The sequence below is a fragment of the Ammospiza caudacuta genome, chromosome 6, assembly GCF_027887145.1.
Source record: "Ammospiza caudacuta isolate bAmmCau1 chromosome 6, bAmmCau1.pri, whole genome shotgun sequence".
NCBI classification, from domain to species: Eukaryota; Metazoa; Chordata; class Aves; order Passeriformes; family Passerellidae; genus Ammospiza; species Ammospiza caudacuta.
Genome location: NC_080598.1, coordinates 8,891,527 through 8,914,551, shown reverse-complemented (window position 1 = coordinate 8,914,551; position 23,025 = coordinate 8,891,527). Strand labels below are relative to the sequence as shown.

General features: G+C 47.4%; 2 protein-coding genes across 11 annotated transcripts in view; one reads left to right on the top strand and one right to left on the bottom strand.

The window, feature by feature from the left end:
• Nucleotides 1-16,791, top strand: part of BTBD10 (BTB domain containing 10) — a 30,408-nt gene extending 13,617 nt beyond the window's left edge. For 3 of the 5 annotated variants that reach the window (XM_058806988.1, XM_058806987.1, XM_058806989.1), the window contains 7 exons: nt 8,303-8,496; nt 9,165-9,450; nt 11,040-11,142; nt 11,848-11,968; nt 12,931-13,128; nt 13,726-13,836; nt 15,740-16,791. In XM_058806988.1, the coding sequence (XP_058662971.1) occupies nt 8,343-8,496; nt 9,165-9,450; nt 11,040-11,142; nt 11,848-11,968; nt 12,931-13,128; nt 13,726-13,836; nt 15,740-16,050 (1,284 nt within the window). In that variant the 5' untranslated portion in view covers nt 8,303-8,342 and the 3' untranslated portion in view covers nt 16,051-16,791. Of the gene's footprint in view, nt 1-1,498; nt 1,666-1,823; nt 1,981-8,302; nt 8,497-9,164; nt 9,451-11,039; nt 11,143-11,847; nt 11,969-12,930; nt 13,129-13,725; nt 13,837-15,739 lie in introns of those variants that run through there. The other 2 variants (XM_058806986.1, XM_058806990.1) reach the window with 2 other exon arrangements.
• Nucleotides 16,792-17,090: 299 nt separating this feature from the next.
• Nucleotides 17,091-23,025, bottom strand: part of BMAL1 (basic helix-loop-helix ARNT like 1) — a 52,718-nt gene continuing 46,783 nt past the window's right edge. For all 6 annotated transcript variants that reach the window (XM_058807800.1, XM_058807799.1, XM_058807804.1 and 3 more), the window contains 5 exons: nt 22,563-22,651; nt 21,664-21,772; nt 19,912-20,005; nt 18,816-18,918; nt 17,091-17,745 (listed from right to left, as the gene is read on the bottom strand). In XM_058807800.1, the coding sequence (XP_058663783.1) occupies nt 17,585-17,745; nt 18,816-18,918; nt 19,912-20,005; nt 21,664-21,772; nt 22,563-22,651 (556 nt within the window). In that variant the 3' untranslated portion in view covers nt 17,091-17,584. The remainder of the gene's footprint in view (nt 17,746-18,815; nt 18,919-19,911; nt 20,006-21,663; nt 21,773-22,562; nt 22,652-23,025) is intronic.

Sequence of the window (23,025 nt, the reverse complement as noted above, 5' to 3'; positions counted from 1 at the left end):
ACAGCAACATCCTGTTGCATATTCATACACCTCATACATGATGCGTAAATTCCATGCAAACACAGGATTCTGTCTGGGCAGTGTCAGCTTCTTCCTCCAAATCTTAACAGCGTCTTCGAGATGGGAAGAAGTTCGTTTGTTCTGATAATGTAGCAATAAATTCTTTCTCTGAAAGATTCAGGTGTCCTGTGGCTGCTATCTCACTGCAAGTCTTTAAAAAAAGTATCCTACATAGCAGTTTCTATTTTAACATTATGTTATAACCTAAAACTATATTTACCACACTACTTAAGAGAATTAATACAGCATCACTTTCTAACACAACACGTATAATATTCATTTTAATATTTGCAAAAATGCAATCATAAAATACATGCATTTTTCACACTAATGATCTTTAAGTTATTACAAAGGAGAGTGATTTTTCCCTAGCTGGGAAAGGGGTGCTTGTAGTTAAAAAATGGAGCTCGTGCTGTGTGGTTCTCAAAATGCTCTTGCTGTACCCGCCTATGACCTTGGTGTCAGGTGAATTCATTGTCAGTGTTAATGCGGGCAGACGGTGCGGGAGCGGTCGGAGCGTGGCTTTGCTGTGGGGCCGATCCCGGGGCAGCGGCGCTGGCCGGGGGCCGGGGCGAGGACCGGCCCGGCTGTGACCGGCCCGGCTGTGACCGGCATGGCTGCGGCCTCGGCACGGCTGTGACCGGCCCGGCTGTGACCGGCCCGGCTGTGACCGGCCCGGCTGTGACCGGCCCGGCTGCGGCCCCGGCCTGGCTGTGACCGGCCTGGCTGTGACCGGCCCGGCTGTGACCGGCCCGGCTGTGACCGGCCCGGCTGTGACCGGCCCGGCTGTGACCGGCCCGGCTGTGACCGGCCCGGCTGTGACCGGCCCGGCTGTGACCGGCCCGGCTGTGACCGGCCCGGCTGCGGCCCCGGCCTGGCTGCGGCCCCGGCCTGGCTGTGACCGGCCTGGCTGTGACCGGCCTGGCTGTGACCGGCCTGGCTGTGACCGGCCTGGCTGTGACCGGCACGGCTGTGACCGGCCCGGCTGTGACCGGCCTGGCTGTGACCGGCCTGGCTGTGACCGGCACGGCTGTGACTGGCCTGGCTGTGACTGGCCTGGCTGTGACCGGCCCGGCTGCGGCCCCGGCCCGGCTGCGGCCCCGGCCCGGCTGTGACCGGCCCGGCTGTGACCGGCACGGCTGCGGCCCCGGCACTGCTGCGGCCCCGGCCTGGCTGTGACCGGCACGGCTGTGACCGGCACGGCTGCGGCCCCGGCGCTGCCTCCCTCCGTGCCGGTGCGGCCCAATGGCTGCGGGCCCCGGAGCCGCGGGGTCACACGTCAGCCGATCGCGCAGCACGCACGGCTGAGTCAGGCTCCGCCACAATCCCGCTCCGCAGCCAGCGCGCCCGGCTCGGTGCGCTCCGTGCGCTGGGAGCTGCGGGCGCGCATCCTGGAGCGGCTGTGATGCAGGGAAAAGTAAGGCTCGCTGACGGTGAAGAAATATGATGGAAATATCAAATATGCTGAACTTAATAAGTAATGCCAAAGGATGCTGATCTGGATTTCAAAGCTGCCTTTTTGGAAGGAACGGAATTCCTTTGTGCTCTGATTCCGAAATTGTTCCCGTGCTTCTGTGTTTCCTCCCTGATAGACACGAGAGGAAGGTGCGTATTTGTTAACAGGGATAACGCGTGGGCATTATTCGGGAGAAGAATGAGGAAAAGGCGAAGTACTGTCCTTTGTGTGCACAGGTCAATTGAAATGTCTGCCGACAAAGAACAGGCTTGAGGGGGAGGAAGAGGGGCATAAGCGCTGTCGTTGTGTAAGTCCTGGCAGGATGAGCAGAAGGGATTTCTTCTAAAGCCTCGGAGCATGGCAGCTGTAACTTAGTGCACAGATAAAGCTCTATAGCCTGATTCTACAAGTGTTGATTATGGGAATCACCCTAGAAAAGGATGGATCTAAGTTTATATTTTAAGGTGAGTTAATATAAGTTTTAGAAATAGATGGGGGGCGGGGAGAAATGGTAAAAGTCTTGGTTAATTTTCCACTGCTGTGTTCTTTTCATTTGCTTAAGGTTTTAGGGTGGGTTTGGGAGTAATAAATATATTGGTTAAGCACCATAATTCTGTGTAGACACGAGCTGGTTGTATAAAAGAAGTCTATTTATTGGCAGTATTCAGTAGGATGCACATGGAGCTTTTATGTTGGAATACAAGCTAATTGTTTTGGCAGTAGGATTAATTCGGTCTAATGACTTCTTCTAATAATTAGTAATATATTCAAAGCAATCTGTTGTTATGTGTAAAGACAAATTGAAGCTCTCCTTCCACAGATGACTCCAAAGCATCATTAAATTGAAGAGCATTTACATTTTTTAAAAACAGCTCTTCCCTTAACTACAAAAATAGGAAGCATTACCAGTATGACAAGTTGCCATTTTCATGATACTTTTTTTTCCCTCCTTCACATCATATTAAATAGATTTGCTTAAATAAAACCTTGAGCTTATTTGGTTTTCTTCATGAGGCAACTGCTTTTAAAGAAAATGCCTCATTCCCTTACAAAGACAGAGCTTCCTTGATCCCTGTCTGAGGGGGAAAATAATTTCTGTGGCTGCCTTAAAGTTCTTGAATGGGTGTAGTGCACATGTTCCAATGTTCCTTTGAAACCAGGGAAAAATGAGTATTGAATTTGTGAATATTGCCAAAAGACATGAATATTCATGAGGCTGTTTAGTTGTTTTGGTTTGGGTTTGTTTATTGGGGGGGAGTGGGGGGGTTTGTTTCTTTTTTCCCTGTAGAAAAGTAATTGATAAAACAAGATGTTCTTCCCTTTCATAAACTTTTGAATACTAGGTGGCCTTACATATGTGGGGCTTTTTCCAGCTTTAGTGAATGAAGGGATGAGGGTTTGAAATGGTGTTTTCTTTGTTCTTTTTCCTCTCTTACACTTTTAATTTAAATGCAATGTGTCCTTTAGCACGCAGGAGAAAATTCTGCTTATGGGTTGGGGCTGTGCCTTACGGCTTCCACAGCCCAGAGTGCAGCTGGTGGTCATCAGCTGAGGAATCCCTTGAAAGCTGACTTTGCAAACACTTCTTTTCAGGGTGAGATGGCCCTTCAGGTAGCTTCAGATCTCTTTCTTGGAGGCTTGAAGTCAGGCTCTGAAAGATTCAGGTGTCCTGTGGCTGCTATCTCACTGCAAGTCTTTAAAAAAAGTATCCTACATAGCAGTTTCTATTTTAACAGGCTCCCCTGGGTGCTGTGGCTGGGATTTGGGGTGAATACAGCCTGGCAGCCGTGGCTCCCTGGCACTTGGAACCTGCAGTGTTCCACTGCTGTTGGAGGAGTCCTGGTGTGTGTCTGGTGTGTGTGGTGCTTCTGTGGAGCACAGGAGTTCCTGTCTGCCTCTTCTTCAAAGGGGGCAGCTCTGCTTTGGTCCATCCCATGTCCCCTGGTGTAGATGGGAAGGAAGCTGCAACAGCACGGCTGTGGAACTCCCAGTAAATGCCAGTTTGTCATGCCTTCCTCACTGGGGCCAGGTTTGTCCTTAGTCCCTCACATTGCTGGTGTGCAGTGAGGGCTTTGTGTGCTCCCTGCAGAAACAACCTCTGACCCACTGGCTTTGTTAGAGGGGGAGAAGAGGAGAGGAGGTGACCAAGTCCTTCTATCAAGTAAATCAAAATTACTTGTAGTTCTGATGTCTTCCTGTTTCTTTGAGCACTTGCAACTTCTTCTAAAGCCTCTTTACAGGAAAATAAAAGTCACAGGTCTTCTTTCATATGTACTGGCCACAAGTGAGTTCCTTTTTCAGAGTAACAATAGAGCAGCTCAGGGACAGAGCTTTTCTGGTCAGGTAACACAGGGTACAGCCAGTGATATGCCTGTCTATTTTGACAGGCTAAGCTCCACTTCTGCATTTTCTCTTTGTTCAGATTGAAGCTCATGTTAGTTTTCTTGTTCATGGTAGAGCAAAGTTGTATTTAAGGGTAGCATTGATCTGAGTGCTCATGCTGTTGAACACATGGAACTTCGTTTGTTGGCTGCATATCCAACAGATCAAAGAACTATTTTTTGTGACCTGTGACTCAACAGTGATGGGATTTAAGAGTGACATTTTAGATGGCTGTTACTAAGATGAATAAAGATTCACAGGATCACAGAATAATGAGGTTGGAAGAGACCTCTAAGATCATTGAGTCCAACCTGTGCCCTAACACCTCAACTAGAGACATGGCACCAAGTGCCATGTCCAGGCTTTTTTTAAACACATCCAGAGATGGTGGTTCTACCACCTCCCTGGGAAGAGCATTCCAGTATTTTATTATTCTTTTGGTGAAAATTTTTTTCCTAATATCCAACCTATCCCTTCCCTGCTGTAGCTTGAGCCTGTGTCCTCTGGTTCTGTCAGACCAACCCCACCTGTCTGCAGCCTCCCTTCAGGAAGGTGTAGAGAGCAATAAGGTCACCTCTGAGCCTCCTCCTCTCCAGGCTAAACACCCTCAGCTCCCTCAGGGGTTCTTTACAAGGTTTGTGTTCCCAGCCCCTCTCTGTCCTCATTTCCTCCTCTGGATGTGCTCGAGCATCTCAACATCCTTCCCAAACTGAGACACAGAGCTGGACACAGCACTCAGGGTGCAGCCTCAGCAGTGCTGAGCACAGGGGCAGAATGAGCTCCCTGCTCCTGCTGGCCACACCATTCCTGATCCAGGCCAGGATGCCATTGGCCTTCTTGGCCACCAGGGCACTGTGCTGGCTCGTGTTCAACCAGTTGTGCACGAGCACCCCCAGGCCCCTTTGTGCCTGAGCACTGTCCTGCCACACTGTCCCCAGCTTGTAATGTCGGGGATTTTTGTGGCCAAAATGTGGAACTCAGCACTTGGACTGATTAAACTTCGTGCTGTTGGACTCTGCCCATGCATCCAACCAAATCTAAGTCTCTCTGCAGAGCCCTCCTTCATTCCAATAGATCAACACAAGCTCCCAGCTTAGTGTCCTCTGCAAATTTACTCATGAAGGACTCGATGCCCTCATCCATGTCATCAATAAAAATATTGAACAGAGCTGGCCCCAGCCCAGAGCCCTGAGGGACACCCCTGGTGCCTGGCCCCAGCTGGGTGCAGCACCATCCCCATCACTCTCTGAGCCCGGCACTGAGTGCTCCTGTCCCAGCCATGGCTGCAGCTTCTCCAGGAGGGAGCTGTGGGAGACAGTGCCAAAGGCCTTGCTGGAGCCCAGATAGACACATCCACAGCCTTTCCTGCACCCACCAGGCTGTCTGTTCCAGAAGCAGTTGATTTATTCAAGGATGGTGTCCTCCTCCAGCTGGCAGCCTCTGCCTCTCTCCAGTGTGCTGTGCTGAGCTGAATTGATGGCCCGGGCTCCCCAGGGATGGCTGTGGCTGGCAGCAGGAGCAGATAGATAATCTCTGACTCTGCCCCTCTCCTCCAGGCTTGCTGGCTGCTGGCAGCAAAGCAGAAGCAGCCCCAGTTGCCATTCAGGGAGGTAGAGCTGAGCCATGGCCCTTCCTTGGGGCAGGCTCGGGAGGAAGCTGAGTCAGTGTCGCTTCCTGTAGCACCTGTTCTTATCAGCTCCTGGAAGAGATTATTAACTGGGCTTTGCCCTGCTTCACCGGCAGCTCTGAGTCACTGCTGGGAGCCTAATGGGGCTTTAGATGGTTTTCTGGATTAAGAATCACATTTTAATTGCCTTCTCTGTTAAAGGGGAATTTGTGTTTGCTCTGCCAAAATGTGTGATAAGCCTGCATCCCATTACAGTGGTTGTTTCATTTTCTAGCGCGTTTCCCTTATTTAAAGCAAACAGAGCTCTTTAGTTGCTGAGAAACAGTGAGTCATGCATTTTGATACTATAAAATGTGACACCTGCAAAACTCTGTTTTCTCACAGCATGGTTGGAAATGTTATCAGGTCTAGGATCAAAGCTGTGCCTCAACAGAGGCCTGGTCGTATGAGGCTTTATTGGGATTTGCAGAGATGTTTTGTCACCAGGCTGCTATGTAGGTGTTTGAGTATTCCACACATACACACCCGCTTTTGTGGCACCCCTGATTATACATAGCATACAAATATAAAGATTCATAGATGAGATACAGAGCTTCTTAAAAAAAAAAAAAAGTCACAATTTTTTGGAAGTTTAGCTGTAGTAGTAATGAATATTGTCATGTTTAAACTGAGGCTAGACTTTGGCCTTGAATTCAAGACTGTAATCCATGTTTCTAATAATTTATGGGCATATTTTGTATCTATTAAAGTGGTCACATTAGGTATGTGTATACCTGTCTCAAAGGAAAGGTGCAAAGGTTTTCCTAAATTGTTGATATTGATACTGGTTTTGGGTTTTTTTGGAGGTTTGCCGATCTGACTCTTGCAAACTTTTGCACATTTCACTTTCAAAATAAAGAATTTGCCTTTCTCTAATAGAGAGGTAAAACAAGTAAGGAGATGTATTAGCTGTGCTGAAATGTTATAAATTTTAATATCTTCAGAACTGCACTGGAAGTCCTCAGGAAATTTCCTTTTAATGGAAGTGCTTGGATCATTATTCTTGGACTGTGAGCGTTTTCAGCCAGAAGCAAGGCTTGCAGTTCTTTTCCCTTATTCAATAGACCTTTGGCTGACTCCACATCCCAAAGATGCATTTCTTACTGCAGCATATTTTAAGCTTGGCAGAAAACAGGATTGCAGTAGATTCCCTCTGCACCAACCTTGTGCTTTGTCAACAGGAGATCCTGCCCTCGCTCCAGCAGGGCAGGGAGAAGCTCGTGTGCCATAGTGAGAGGTGCATTTCTGACTGCTTGCCTTGTGCTAAACACTCATCTGTCACAGCCTCTTTGTTCTCAGTTCAGCTCCTCTTATCAATCTCTGAAACCTGAAACTGCAACATCTCATGCTAGTAGGAAGCCTTGATTATTTTTTTTATCATTACTTCTAAGCAAGCTAAAAAGAAGACGCTGCTCAGTGTGCTTGTCCAGTGAATGCTTTTCTGTTGGTTGTGCTTGTCTCAGGCAAGCCATCATTCTCAGCTCTCTGTGTTCTCCTGCAGCATCCCTGCAGTCGTGATTTCAGGTCTCTTGGCAGGAGTTATGGGATCTGCGGGCTGCAAGCAAGTGGGGCATTGAGGTTCCTCTGGGAAATCATGACTCTGCTTTGTCTGGCAGACCTTGTAGCTGTGCAGGTGTCTGTCTGGGTTATCCACTACCTGAGGCTTTGGGAATTTCTTCAGTTAAACCCATAAATAAAGAGTGTTGTCATGCCCACACTTGAAAGGTAAACAGCAAAGATCTGCTCTAAGAATTCTGGTGGGATGCAAGGACACAGACATGTCTGTGCTGTCCACACATAAATTTGTCTCTTTTAAAGAGTATAAATAGAAAACAAAAGGATTTTTAGTAAATTCAACAATAGCTGTTGCACGTTGATTTTTAATTTTTAGATGGTTTTTGTCCTCCATTTGATTGTTGCTGAATAGGGGATGGGTTCAGATGAGTAGGAAAATTCCTTGGGAATTTCCCCAAGTTGTGGGATCTCAAAACTTGATTAGTTTTGTTAGTTGGTTTAATAATTGTAAAATGAATTGATATCTTAAATTGAATAGTGTAACTTAATCACAGTCTAAAACATATTAAACTATTATATTAAATTTGCTGGTTTGGAACAAATATGCTACTTTTTACTGACAGGCTGGCAGGTTATGTCAGTTCATGTCTAGGTTGTATGGCTTACTATTGTTCTTTTTAAGAATAAGTGAAAATTTAAAACAATGTGCAGAAGCAAACTCTTGTCTGGTGTGTCTTGATGTGTCCCCCTCATTTAAGACTGACTACCTTTGCAAAGGGCAGGTTGCAGGAGGAGTGTAAATTCAGCCTGTGGCCTGAGCAGGTTTTGCCAAAACAGGTTGCATTGGGAAAAAAAAAAAAAAGATCCCTAACTTCTAATTTTATTCTTTGATGAGAACATTTAATTTAACAGTAAGAATCAAAATAAAATGCTCATTTGTATTTGACCTACCCATTCTGAAAGAGATTTGTGTGAATGTATCTTCACAGGCAGGCTCAGCTGAGCAGTTGCTGTCTCTGTAAATCACACAGCAGCAAACAGGTAATTCCTGCTGCCCATTCAATGTTCCAAGCAATTGTAAATACAAACATGAGGGCAACAAAGAAAATGGAGCTGGATTATCTTGGAAACATCTCCATGGAGTGTGAATGCCTTGAAAATCTAGATGTGTAATGTCTCTGCAACTTTGAAATGCTGAAGTTGTGCCTTATTTCTGCTTTCAGCACCTCATCCCGTGTAGCTAAAGGACTCGACTGCAGCAAGATGAGCCTGCACGGGGCCAGTGGGGGACACGAGAGATCCAGGGACAGGCGCAGGTCCAGTGACAGATCCCGGGACTCGTCCCACGAAAGAGCAGAGTCTCAGCTCACCCCGTGCATCAGGAATGTCACTTCACCAACAAGGCAGTATCATTCTGGTGTGTGCAGCTCTCTGCCATTGCAGGACTACAGTTCTCCAAATTTGAGTACTCTTTTGTTAAAGGAATACAATAAAAAGTGTTATTTGGTGATGGCACAACATACAGATTTCTTACATGTGCCCTGAGCTGGGAATACCATTCTTTGAATAGGCTGTAACTTTTTTTGCAGTCTGCTGTGTGTATTCCTACATGATGCTCTTATTTAGTTCAAATCACAAGAACAATCTAATTTTTATAGATAATTGACTGAAAACATCCCCTTTACTCTGTAGAGTCTAGGTATTTGGAAATAGAGGAAATAGGTATTTTTTCAAGTGACAAAATATGGTTTGTTTCTTTGAGCTGTAGCACCAACTGTTGATGCAATGGCTTCTGTTGTCATGTTGAGTTCCTTTTTCACTACTAGAGTAGTAAATTTTCTTTGTAAAGACTTTTGGGGAGGGTGAGGTGGGTTTGATGTCTAGGTGATGCAGACTTTGGAATCTCATAAATGACCAGTTATTTTTGAAGGTTTCTTTAACCAGAATAGATTTAACCAAAATAATTTGTACTTAACTTCTGAAATGGGTGTGTTTTGTGCCCAGAAGGACACAAGCTACATAGGACTCCTCTAAATCTCTAATTTCATTTCCTGTTTTTTCTCCTTCCCCTCGTCTCCACCGAAGATCGCGAGAAGGATCACAGCTCCTCTCGGCCCAGCAGCCCCCGGCCCCAGAAGACGTCCCCCAATGGTTCTGTTGTCAGCATGGGCACCAGCAGCAGGAACAGCAGCCAGTCCAGCTCAGATGGCAGCTGCAAGGCTGCTGGGGAAATGGTGTTTGTGTACGAGAATGGCAAAGAGGGAGCCCGGAACGTCAGAACTTCCGAGCGAGTGACGCTCATCGTGGACAACACCAGATTTGTTGTAGATCCTTCCATCTTCACTGCACAACCTAACACAATGTTGGGCAGGTTTGTATCTCTTTGGGTTTTGGTTTTTTCCTTAGCCCCCAACTGTTATAGAGAGCTGGATATTTAAACTGTTTGATTAGCTGTTGGACTCATATTGCTGCGGCTGATCTTGCTAATGTCAAATATTACCAGTTTACAAATGTCTTTAAGTAAAAATTGAATGCAAGTTCTCTGGTTTTGGCAGGAAAGCCAAGAGATGTCTATTACCTAGAGATGACAGCTGATAAATAAATCACCATTTCATCTTCCTGGGCATTGCTTCTATGTTCAGTCTGCCTCACTCTTCCTCATTTTTCAAGCTATGTGCTTCATAAAACAAGGTGGCATAGTAAGTGTAGACAGTCTCTTTCAAAACAGCAAGGAGGAAAATCTTGAAGGAATTTATTTTGCTTAGTGGGCCTACCCTGAAAATGTTCAAGCTCAGCCCATTTATCTTCTGAAATGTCAAATAATCAGTGTAACAGCCCTGAGCCACTCAACAGAGAGGCTGAATACTCAAAATGATCAACACTTGAATGCAAGTCTGCAATATGTGTGTAATGCTTTCTGTAGAAACTATAATGAGCAACATATTTAACATGTTTGCTTGGTGGGAAAAGATTCAACACTTGACTGGCTCAAATTCTGGTTGGTTTTGTCTTGTCCAAGTGCAGAGGGCATCACTTAAAATCTTGCTTCAAGAAAGAAAAGAAGGGTTTTTCTGTGTCACTTTGGATTTGGCTTTTTCATTAAAATACAGCTATTTCTCAGCACACAAGGATATAATTGTATTTAAAATACATGTATATAAATCTCTTTGCCACATTACAGGCAACAAATGTGATTACACAATTTCTGCTCTGTTTAAATCACTGCAATGTGGGATAAATAGTACCTTGGATCCCTCTTTTGTGAAAAGTTGGCTGAGTCACAGAGGAAGCAAGAAATGCTTCTCTGTCTAAACTGTCAAAAGGAATAAATGGAAGTAAGAATCAACAGAATTAAATAATTGATTTAAAGCACTTGTATATTCTACAATACATGCATCCATATAAATATCCAGACAGGCTGGAAGTGTATCAGCTGAAAAGAAGCAATGAAAGAGTTTCCTTTTCCATGCCCAGCCTCAGAGTAAGAAGTGCTGCCTAATGCACTGGATTTTTTGTGCATGTGTGATGCTGAGTTATTCTCCCTTTGGGGTTGGTTCAAGGAACAAGCTTATTTTATCTTTTGCTAATTGAAAAGTAGGTTAATAAAGATACAGAAATAGCGCTCTAACACGCAGGGTATTTATAAACCCACTTTCCCTCAATGCCAGTCTGCAGGACAGTAAGCAGGAGCAGCTTGGGAGGTAAAAGTAGCTATAATAAGAATGTACTGTTTGCCTTAAGCCTGTATCCTGTTAGACTGTGATTTTCTAAATATTATTTCTTGTAGAGTGGTCAGGAAAGGCACGTCAGATCATGAGGTGAAACTATAACCCAACTGAACAGAGTGCACTGCTTTTCCCTGCAGTTTCTTCACAATTTCTCGCATTTTATTTTTCTTACCTACAAACAAGAAAACCATAGTGAGGAATTCTAACCCAAATTACTTTCATTCTTGAGCAGGATGTTTGGATCAGGCAGAGAACACAACTTTACACGGCCCAATGAAAAAGGAGAGTATGAAGTTGCTGAAGGAATTGGTTCTACTGTGTTTCGTGCTATTCTGGTGAGTTTTTAGGGGCAAATACTGTTAGGACGAGCACTGATAAGAAGTAAAACCTCTTGGTTTAACCCACCTTGCATATCTAGATGTTGTGGATGGCATAGATACTGCTCTTTATATTGTTTAGTAGAGGGGAGAAGATGATTGCTATGAACCCCCTTTTCTTAGACATGGACATGTGACAGTCAGGGAGAGAGAAAGTACTCATGGAAGAAACCAAAAGTTACAGTTCACCTTTTCCTATGCATGTAGTTGACCAAATTCAAGTATTTTCTGCCCTTCTAGAGCTGAAATTAGGTGAAACAGAATACTGGAAGTGAGCTTCAGGCAGCTAACAGGAGTCAAACAAACTTCAGGTTGACATGGAAATGGCCCCTTATTTAAGATCCACACAAGGAAGCAGAGCTGCTGGACTGCTTTGTCAGCAGCCTTGGAATGGGAAGAGCTCAGTGAAGTACAGATAAAAGACAGCAAAATTATCAGTATTAATAGTTATCACTTCAATAACATTTTTAACCAGAACTCACTGCTCTGAATGCAGCTCTGAAAACTGATAAATTTGAGGACAGAAAGATTCACAAAGTTTAACATTTGTTGCTGTCCTACATTTTGGGGGCTGTCTGTGTGGAGAAGGAACGTGAATGAAATGATGCAATGTTTCTCTTGGTGGATGTTGTGCATTGTGCTTTTTCTTGGTGCCTCCTGCAGGATTACTACAAGACTGGGGTGATACGCTGTCCTGATGGGATTTCTATTCCTGAGCTGAGGGAAGCATGTGACTATCTCTGTATCTCCTTTGAGTATAGTACTATCAAATGCAGAGATCTGAGTAAGTACAGAGTTTATTACAATAATTTGAGTTACACAAATTGACTTAAGAGTGTGTGTGTTAATTCTAAATCATGTCCTTTATTTGAGATAAGGAAGATGGCTGGCAGTACATGAATAAAATCCATCCCTTTTTATCTCTTATGTAATAAAGCCTTAAAATCAATGGATTTATGTTCTTTGAAAAATAATGTCTGATATCTCAGCATCTGATTCTGTGCCATGGTCACCCTGTGGAATATTAGCTCTATGATTGCATTTGCAGTGCAGATACAGTAACATTGAGTGGTACCTTTTTTTGCAGAGGACAGGGAGGATCATTTTCCAGCTCCTTGCTAGGAGAATGGGGCTGTCTCCCTGGTGGCAGTAGCACAGCTTTGCTGTGGAGGGGGCTGCTCCAGGATTCCCAGCTCGTGCTGTTCTCTCCAGCTGCCTCAGCCCTGAGCACAGCCCGTGCCTCTGCTTGCTGTGTGTGCAGTGCAGGGCCAGCCTGTGGCATTCCTGCTGGGAATGCACCCCAGGGCCTTCCCTGCAGGGCCACCCCCCTGCCCCATGCCCCAGCTCTCTGTCCTTGCAGGGATTTAGCAGCTCCTGCCTGGGGGCTTTGAGAAGCTTTGGCTTTAAGCTGCTGCTTATGAAACGTGGGTTGTGTGCTCTGCTCTCCCAGCAACTGGCTTATATGATGTTTCTTTTGGAAAACCAAGAGCAGCCTTGCACAATTACCAATATTTATCAGTAGTGAAATGCACAGGAGGTCTCAAAGTGCCCAACACTATGTTAATATCTGCAGGACAGGCTGGTAAATATTCAAACAAGGTCTGAACCTACATAAGCTCATAGACTAAGTGTCCTTACACCTGTCTGCAGAAATACTACATGATAAACAGATCTAGTCTTTCTTGTTGCTGCCTTCATCTCTTTACCAAGCTCTCAAATGTGCCTATGCTTAAAATTTTCTTCTAGGTGCTCTCATGCATGAACTATCAAATGATGGTGCTCGAAAGCAATTTGAGTTTTACCTGGAAGAAATGATCCTGCCATTAATGGTAGCCAGTGCCCAGAGTGGGGAGAGGGAGTGCCACATTGTTGTGCTGACAGATGATGATGTTGTTGACTGGGATGAAGAGTATCCCCCCCAAATGGGAGAGGAGTACTCACAAAGTAAGTTTATCCCCATTGTTCCCACCAAGCCATGCCATGGTAGAGGTAGCAGTGAATGTGCTGATTTAAAGTTGTTGTACAGAAATAAACCTCTTAGTTTGACTAGTTCTGCTTAATATTTTGTTTCACAGAAGCATATTATGCTTGTTCTGTTCAAGTGTAATTGAACAAAATTAATTAAAAAGAGAAGCTAATTTTTATTATTAAGGTATTGTTAGCCAGTGAGGAGGAAGAAAATACTTCTTTAGAAAGAGCTTGAGGTGGGAAATGGGTTGGGGTCATGTTTACTGTGGAAGAGCAACTAGAGTTTTTTTTGAGGAAAAAACCAAGTGTTACTATTTTTGGAGTATTACAGTTGTGTGATTGATGAGTTTAAGCACCTGTAAATGGGCTGTACTTCCCTGCAAGATGTGCACCCAACCCATTCCCCAGTATCTTCAGCTGTTTTTCTCTGGAGTTCTTGAATTTCTTCCCCTCTTCTGAAATAAAAATACTGCAGTAAAGCAAAGCAATGGAAAAGATAAACTTTTATGTTTTAAGGCTAGAAGGTTAATATTTGAATACAGGGATTTTTTTCTCATTAAAATGTAATTTTAGTTATTTACAGCACAAAGTTGTACAGATTCTTCAAGTACATTGAAAACAGAGACGTGGCCAAATCGGTTCTGAAGGAAAGGGGGCTCAAGAAGATCCGACTGGGCATTGAAGGTAAGGGAAGCATTGCTTGTGCTCTCCTTCCCTCTTTGGCCTTCAGGGTCTGCTGCCCTTCTCTGCTCTGTGGCTTTCTCTGTGCCTGGAAAAGCAAGGGCTCAGTGTTGCTTTTCCTGCTGAGGCTGGGTGACAGAATGGCCAGAGGGGAATGGTACCCAGCTGGAAAACCTGACTGTGGGCTCCAGAGTGGTGTCCGAGCTGAGGGCTCTGTGCAGACAGCTTAGGTGCTTCTATTGCCTTCATGACTTGCATCTCATGCCCTTTGCCCTTCAGTTTCCACACAAAATCTTCTCTGTGCTTTGTCTGAAGTAACAAGGAATTTGTACAGCTCTGGATATTGTGTTCTTAGGCTGTGTCCTTTCCAGGGTGTGAAATGAAAAATGTTGTGTTAAAGTGGCAGGCAGACATTTTCTTTCAGGAAGTACAAAACTATCCAGTGGATCGGTGAAGTGCAAAGAAATACTGATCTGAAATAAACATCATGTATGTTAGGAGGCTGCTCTGTAATATCTGACTGAGTAATCTGATTTTTATCGTGAATGTAAGAACTGGGTTTCTTTGCATTACATTTTTCTTTTGATTGTTGACCCAGATATTTTAGAATCCAGCCTTTATAATTAGCAGGATTTCTATCATTCACTCACCAAGTTGTCATAGTTACATTTGTAATTTGCCAAGAAAAAGCAAATGCTTTTGACTGGTGAGCCCTAAAATAACTAATTTCAGCTGAACAAGGTGGGAGCCTTTCAGCTAAACAAGAGCTGGCCCTGCCTGTAATGCTGGCTAATAGCAGATTATTTCTGCTGGCATTTCTTGGTTTGACAAGGAACAGCTGTGGCACCAAGCTGTGATGCTGGTGCCCTGCAGTAATGTGCAAAATGGACATTGTTGTTGGGGCACAGGGAGAGGTGACTCGAACACAGCACAGCCATCTGCACTGGCAGTGCCAGTGGCTGCTGTGCTGTGTCCCAGCAGGGCTGAGGGGCTGTGCTCTGTAGGGCTGTGCTCTGTACAGTCAGGGCTGAGGGGCTGTGCTCTGTAGGGCTGTGCTCTGTACAGTCAGGGCTGAGGGGCTGTGCTCTGTAGGGCTGTGCTCTGTAGGGCTGTGCTCTGTAGGGCTGTGCTCTGTACAGTCAGGGCTGAGGGGCTGTGCTCTGTAGGGCTGTGCCCTGTACAGTCAGGGCTGAGGGGCTGTGCTCTGTAGGGCTGTGCTCTGTAGGGCTGTGCTCTGTACAGCCAGGGCTGACGTTGCTGTGCTCTGTAAGGGCTGTGCTGATGTTGCTGTGCTCTGTACAGCCAGGGCTGATGTTGCTGTGCTCTGTACAGCCAGGGCTGATGTTGCTGTGCTCTGTACAGCCAGGGCTGATGTTGCTGTGCTCTGTACTCTCAGGCCTGATGTTGCTGTGCTCTGTACAGCCAGGGCTGATGTTGCTGTGCTCTGTACAGCCAGGGCTGATGTTGCTGTGCTCTGTACTCTCAGGCCTGATGTTGCTGTGCTCTGTACAGCCAGGGCTGATGTTGCTGTGCTCTGTACAGCCAGGGCTGACGTTGCTGTGCTCTGTAAGGGCTGTGCTGATGTTGCTGTGCTCTGTACAGCCAGGGCTGATGTTGCTGTGCTCTGTACAGCCAGGGCTGATGTTGCTGTGCTCTGTACTCTCAGGCCTGATGTTGCTGTGCTCTGTACAGCCAGGGCTGATGTTGCTGTGCTCTGTACAGCCAGGGCTGATGTTGCTGTGCTCTGTACTCTCAGGCCTGATGTTGCTGTGCTCTGTACAGCCAGGGCTGACGTTGCTGTGCTCTGTACAGCCAGGGCTGACGTTGCTGTGCTCTGTACTGTCAGGCCTGATGTTGCTGTGCTGTGCAGCCAGGGCTGATGTTGCTGTGCCCCTGCCTTTGCCAGGTTACCCCACGTACAAGGAGAAGGTGAAGAAGCGGCCGGGCGGGCGGCCGGAGGTGATCTACAACTACGTGCAGAGGCCGTTCATCCGCATGTCCTGGGAGAAGGAGGAGGGCAAGAGCCGGCACGTTGACTTCCAGTGCGTGAAGAGCAAATCCATCACCAACCTGGCGGCGGCAGCAGCGGACATCCCGCAGGACCAGCTGGTGGTGATGCACCCCACGCCGCAGGTGGATGAGCTGGACATCCTGCCCATGCACCCGGCGCCCAGCAGCAGCGAGCCCGAGCCCGAGGGCCCGAACCCGCCGCTGTGAGCGCGCCGCCCCGCACGCATGCTGCACGGTGACTGCACCCAGCCCATCCCGCACCGCAACGCCAGCTTTCCATTGTGTCCCGTGTGTAGGGTGCTGCAGCAGGGCCCTGGCACGGCCCCGGGCATGCCCGGCGGCTCGGGAGCAGCGCGGCCGGCGCTGGGGCGGTGACGTTCGTGTCTGTGTTTACCGTGGGTTTGTGACGTTGGTGACCCTGAGCTGGCCTGGCCCCGCTCCGCGGCCCCGCCGTGGCACGGCCTTAGGAGGCAGAGTGGGAATTGATAGTAGCACTTTACAAATGGTTGAGAAGTGGAATTTGAAGCCATTTTTTATAAATGTATTGCACAATACTAACAAAGTGCTTCTATCAAAGGTATTAACTGTACATAGTTTTGCTCCGAATAGATTGACCCTTTTGAAGTTATTGTATATGGTTGAGCACAAAACGACTTACTCTTGGGTTTTTGGATTGAGGACGTGATTCAATGACCCATGTAACATCTTGTTCAAGTTCTTTAGTGAATTTTTTCACTTGTTTGCAGCGTGAGCCATGTTCAAAAATTGTGAACAACGGACAGGGGCTTTATCTTAAATTTTGCCTTACCTTAAGCTGTTCACAAATATTTATTTAATACATTTTTCATAAGTGTCATGAAATAGGAAAATGCAAATGGTTCATTCTTCATTTATTAATGATTGTAAACAAGTTTTTCATGCAAATAAAGTTTCCATTATTTTAATGGGCTTGAATTATCTGTGAATTATGAATTTTGCAAGTAGTTGCTTTTCTTTCCTCAGGGGAAGGATGTTTAAGCGAAAAACAAGTGTTTCTTGAAGATAATCAGCCCATTTCAACACAGCTGCCTGTTGTGCTTTTCTCAGGATCAACATGGATCTAGGAGTAACAATAGCTTCTCTGGGAATATTGTAATGACAAAGGCATGTAAGTGTAGGTAAGGCACTGGCTTTCCTCCCTTTTCTCCCAAGGCTAAAGAAATGATAAATACCAAGTGCTTCTAGCATGCACCTTCAGCAGGGTTTTATCAAATTTATTTATCAAAGTAAATGCTCCATCTTAGAACAAGGGAAACATTTATTTTAAAAATATTTAACTGTCTAATACATTACACTTTAACAATATTTATAGTAAAGGATTCTTACAAGAAAGAATAAACGGCTTTATGGTACAATTAGTATAAGAAATATCCACATGGGGACTGTTTTGCAGTGTAAAAACACACCATACATCTGAAATGGTCATTTGCATATAAAAGCTACCACTGATGCCAGTGAGTCGCACAGTGATTTAAAAAAAATTTCAAACAACAGAATCCAAAATATACAAGTATTGCAAGCTATACACAGCTAACCAAATCAACACAGAACACTGTAGCAGGTTATTCCACTTTGTCTGAAGTTACACATGGTAGGATGAGTTGCGTTCTGACGCAGCTTTTATGAAGTTCCCACATAAAAGCCTCTCAGTCCCACGGGTTCCGCAGAGCCCCAGCAGTAAATGCACTTGGCTGCTGGCTCCTCACAGGGGCCAGGGCAGGTCGCTGAAGTCCACGGGGCCGCCGAGCCCCGCGTCGGCCTCCAGCAGGCTCATGATGACCGCCATGGCCGCCTCGTCGTTGCTGGGGCTGCTGGAGCCCTGCTCCGTGTCGATCATGTCCATGCCGATGTGGGAGTTCTCCCCTGCAGGAACACAGCATGGCAGCGCCTCAGGGGCTGCTCCCCTGCCTGCACTGCTGCTCTGGGCACAGCCTGGGCTTTGGGGCTGCTCCCCTGCCTGCACTGCTGCTCTGGGAACAGCCGGGGCCCTGGGGCTGCTCCCCTGCCTGCACTGCTGCTCTGGGCACAGCCTGGGCTTTGGGGCTGCTCCCCTGCCTGCACTGCTGCTCTGGGAACAGCCGGGGCCTTGGGGCTGCTCCCCTGCCTGCACTGCTGCTCTGGGAACAGCCGGGGCCTTGGGGCTGCTCCCCTGCCTGCACTGCTGCTCTGGGAACAGCCGGGGCCTTGGGGCTGCTCCCCTGCCTGCACTGCTGCTCTGGGAACAGCCGGGGCCTTGGGGCTGCTCCCCTGCCTGCACTGCTGCTCTGGGAACAGCCGGGGCTTTGGGGCTGCTCCCCTGCCTGCACTGCTGCTCTGGGCACAGCCTGGGCTTTGGGGTCTGCTCCGCTCCTCTGGGTCACAGCCGGGGCCCTGGGGCTGCTCCCCTGCCTGCACTGCTGCTCTGGGCACAGCCGGGGCTTTGGGGCTGCTCCCCTGCCTGCACTGGTGCTCCGCTCCCTGCACTGCTGCTCTGGGCACAGCCCGGGCCCTGGGCCTGCTCCCCTGCCTGCACTGCTGCTCTGGGCACAGCCGGGGCTTTGGGGCTGCTCCCCTGCCTGCACTGGTGCTCCGCTCCCTGCACTGCTGCTCTGGGCACAGCCAGGGCTCTGGGGACACCCCTGGTAGCTGGGTCACTCCCCAGCCAGGGCCACCACGGCTCAGGGACAGCCTGAGTGCCAGAGGGCACACACAGCACTGCAGCAGCATCTGAAATACTTCCCACTGACTCAGGGAAAGAGGCTTCCCAGCGCTGCCCAAGGACATTCCAGTATGAAGGAACTTTACAGAACAGGCTGCCAGGAGCCTCCTGGGGCACAGAGTGCTCGGCTGTGGGCTTTGTGCCTCAGCTGGTAAAAGCAACTTACTGCTAAAGGCAACCAGTGTGCAAGTGTGTTCAGCTGGCACTGAGGGTGCTCATGTGTGACTCCACTTACCCAGGATAGAGGAGTTGTCAGAATATGGATACCCAGAATTATCCTGGATTTGCCCAGACAGCAGCCCAGCTGAAGAAATGTCTGGAGTGCCACCATTCAAGATCTTGAAAGACAAAACACAAGCTCTAAAGCAGCATGAAATGGAGCATTAAGTCTTAAACAGTGATTTAAAGTGATTTTTAAAAAAATTCAAACAACAGAATCCAAAATATACAAGTATTACAAGCTATATGCAGCTAACCAAATCAAGTTGTCCTATACTGGAATTTTTAATATAAGATAGATGGACTTCCCAAAATAACCCTGTGGTTTAAAACAATCTTCTAAACAAGGAGAAATATCAAGGGGGTGCTGAGAACACCCAACCCTCCACCTGCATTTTCCTTTATGCCATGCCAGCAGCCCCTGTTCTGTGGGCATGTTGAATACTGTAGGGCACAAGAAGAAAGAATAACTATTACCAGAATTGTAACACTGTTCCAACCTGGAGTTTTACTTCAAGAACAAAGAGAGCTGGGAATAGACAGAAATATTTACTGTCTGTTCCAGTACAAGCAATTCTTACAAGCAAGTCATCATTTCTGAGAAAAAAGGTTAAGTAAGTCTGAAGTGGAACATAAGGATCTGGATATGCTTTGGATAAAACTTCCATAAGCATTTAGAGATTGCTTGAGTAGCACTCAGGTGCCATTACCAGCACTGAGCCACCTGAACTCTTGTCCTGGCTGCTTCCAGCAATCTCAGAGCAAGGCAGGTGCACGGTGTTGACTTAAAAATAACCTGAGTGCCCAAGCAAGCACTGAGCTGTGCTGGCTTGTGCTCACTGCTGGCAGGGCCAGCACTGCCAGCCTTCACCAGCACGGGGTGTCAGAGAGTTTCTGGAGGCTGCAGATGAGCAGAGCTGTTCCTTACATCCAACCTGAGGGGCAGGTGAGTGTCAAACACTGCTGGAGTTTGGGACGTGCTGCTGGCTGGCTCGGAACAGGGGCTGGGACCCCTCAGTCTGTGGCTGGGCCCCTTTGCAGCCCAGCAGCAGGAGCTGCTCCCTGAGCACAGCTCCCTGCTGGTTCTTACCTCCTTCCCTCCTCACTCTTACCTTCTTCCCTCCTGGCGAGGACGTGTCGGGCGGGGGCGTGCTGGTGATGTTCAGGGGACTTGAGCCACAGCTGGAAGGGGATGATCCTCTTATCCTAAAACATCCATAAAACAGGGCATGCAATTACAAGCTACTCAGAGACTTGGGGTTTTAAATACTGACTTCAGTATCAGGTGCTATAAGGTGCTAAAAGCTTGAGTTTCATTTTTGTCACCTCCCTTTTTTATGTTCCTCACGCCAGCAGGAGCAGCAATGCTGTTATTTGCAGCCAGACCAACAGTCCTGTGTAAATCCAGCCTGCCTGATCTGCAAGCTTTACCTCCTGCCTGTTTTTTCACAGAGTCAGAAGGAAAAGGTCCTGGCTGCTAAGGAAAGCCTCATCTTTGAGTATTTTACTTCAGTTTCCAGCAGCTAAGAGTTCCAGCTGCCTCAGTCACAGTAACCCACACTCCTCCAGTGAGCTCCTGCTCCAGAAGCCCATTGGACACTGGATTGTTTGTAACTGCTCAAAGCCACATTGTTCACTCCCATTTTCCATAGCCTGATCAAACATCATTAATAATGAATAATGTATTGATTGCAGCACCAACAAATCCCCAGACTAAAGGGAGGAGGGGCAGTTACAGAGAAAAGCAATGGAAATGGGATTCTTCTCCTTGGCAGAGTTCCCCTGGGAAAGCTGAACAGAAGGCAGCTTTGGAAAATAGTAACAGCTGCTGAAAAAGGACTGGAACTAACCCAGGGTCCGAGCTGAAGTGCAAACATGGGTGGTAACTGCACTACTACACTCACTTGGGCTAATTAAATGTTTTACAGCTACTAAAAGGGATGGTTAAGCTTCAAAGTAATGATTCAGCCATGTTTTCCTTCTTTTCCTATTCCTACAGAGAGGAATGCAGCCTTAGCAATAGGTCTGCAGCTGCCTGAGGTGAGCACAGAGGGAGTTCTGCCTGCAGCAAGAACAAAACTATGGGAAACAGACTGAATGTGTGCCTGGACTGCAGCTCAGCCTGCTTACATTGCTACCACTGAACACCTGCTGGGCGAGACCCCTTTTATAGGAAGGGAAACAGTTCCCAAGAGGAAATCAGTGAGGAACAGGGAATTTTAGCCAACAGAAATGAAGTGGTACCCCCCGAAAGCAGCTGCTCACACAGGTGAGAACACCACAAGCAGCTGTGGATCCCCACAGCCCCTCAGTGACCCTGGGCTTGGCTGACTGCCATGGGAGGGCCCCAGCACTGTGTCCTTGCCCCAGGGGCTGCAGGGGAACTGCAAAGCTCATCATGCACATATGACAGCCCCAAAAGCATCTGAGCAAATGGACTGCACAAAACAAACACTGCTGTTCTGGCACACAGTCAACAGCTTTGGCATTTGGAGGTTGTGCCACTCACAGCCCCAAGTCACTGGGAAAAGAGCAGTCTGGAATGGATTTGTTTCTAGGTAGCTGCTCTTTTTATCTCCTGTTTCTGGTGAACAGGCCATCATCACCACCACTGCAAAGAAATGTCAGTAGTGAAATCAGAAATCAGTCTCTTGCAGCAGGGAGCTGAAGGCTGTAACTCTTCATGCTTTCCCTGTGGGCTGACTGCCTCAGGGAGGCTGAACAGGAATTTGTAGTGTCTTAGTAAGGTTGGATCATTCCTTATTCACTTTGAATCAGTTGTTCTTTCAGAGGAAATTAGGGAAGTCTAACTCCTCCTAAAGAACAGGAATAAAACAATTCAACCCCACACCATTTTCTCTCACCTGTGAATCTCCATGATTTCTTCAGCAATCATCCTCCCTATTTTACCTGCCCCAGCTCTTGTTCCACCTGGAATTCCAGGCACAGTGGGATGGGTCCTTTTGGGGCCACCTGAAATGAGCAGAAAGGTTAAGGTCAGAGAAAAGCTTGCAAACTTTCTCCACAGGGCAACTGTGCTTAGGCTTTGAGTGGCTGCAGGACCTTCTGAACAGGATTTATTGACAGTTCCACCAACTGCTGAGTGCCTCCAAATGCATGAAATGGCTTGCACTGAGCTGTGCTGGGTCTCAGGTGTCCCTCTGTGCCAGCAGGGACAGGACAGACCTCGACTCTTTCAGAATCTGGCTGTTCCCTTTCAGAATTGAGCATCTGGTGCTACCTCTCACCCAGAGCTGGTACAGCATGGCCTCGTCAGACCCTGTGCCCAAACAGGCCCTGCTCCAAACATTGTTCTCTGCTTTCTGTGAAGAACTTGCCAGGGCATACTCCACTCAATAGGAGATAAACCCAAGGGAGCTGATGACTGCAGGTAACTGCAGGAATGTAAAAGTGAAGGGAAAAGGGAGGTGTGAGCAGTTCGGAGCTGTTCTGTAATGTGATTTCACACCTGCACAGCACTTGGGAGGCTGGAAAGAACACCTCCACCTGCAAAGAGCCTGATACACTCCAAGCAGAGCAAAGCCCCCACTGAGAGGGCAGGAAAGGCCTCAGCATTGCTCGCCCGGAATGGATAATGCAGATTTACCAACAGCCACCCACAGCAGGCGCGGCTCAGACCCAAAGCTAAACCCCATTTTCCTCAGGACACGAACAAATGTCAGAGCAGAAGGGCAGCAGACGTGTGCAGGAGGCTGAGCTGCTGCCCAGGCAGGAGAGGCAGGGCTGGCTGGGGCTGAGTTACCTTCTCCAGCCTGGAGCACGCTGTCCATGCTGTGTGGGGACGCCGCCAGCTGCGGGAACGCCGCGTCCCCGCTCTCCAGGCCCGCGGTGCTGCGGAGGGCAAGCATGACAAAATCAGGCACGGGAAACCCTGCAGAGGCACAAAACCCTCCCAGGATTACAGCCCAGGGTTTCAGCATGGAATGCTTCAGGGCTTCAGCAGTGTCACCTCTGAGACTGACACCAGAGATGGAGAAACATAAGGGATCAACCTCCCTGCTCCACCTCCACGTGTGCAGTGCCAGACCCCAACAGCCTCTCTCAGCACAGAACTCCTCTGCAGGAAGTATTCTGCTGAGAAGTCACCCCAAGAGAAAGGAAAAGGGAGGGAAATACCTGCCAAAGCAAAGAAATGCACGCCCTTAAGTTCCTACAAAGACCAAATCCCATCTTTTCCCAAAGAAAGAACATATTTCTATTTTCTG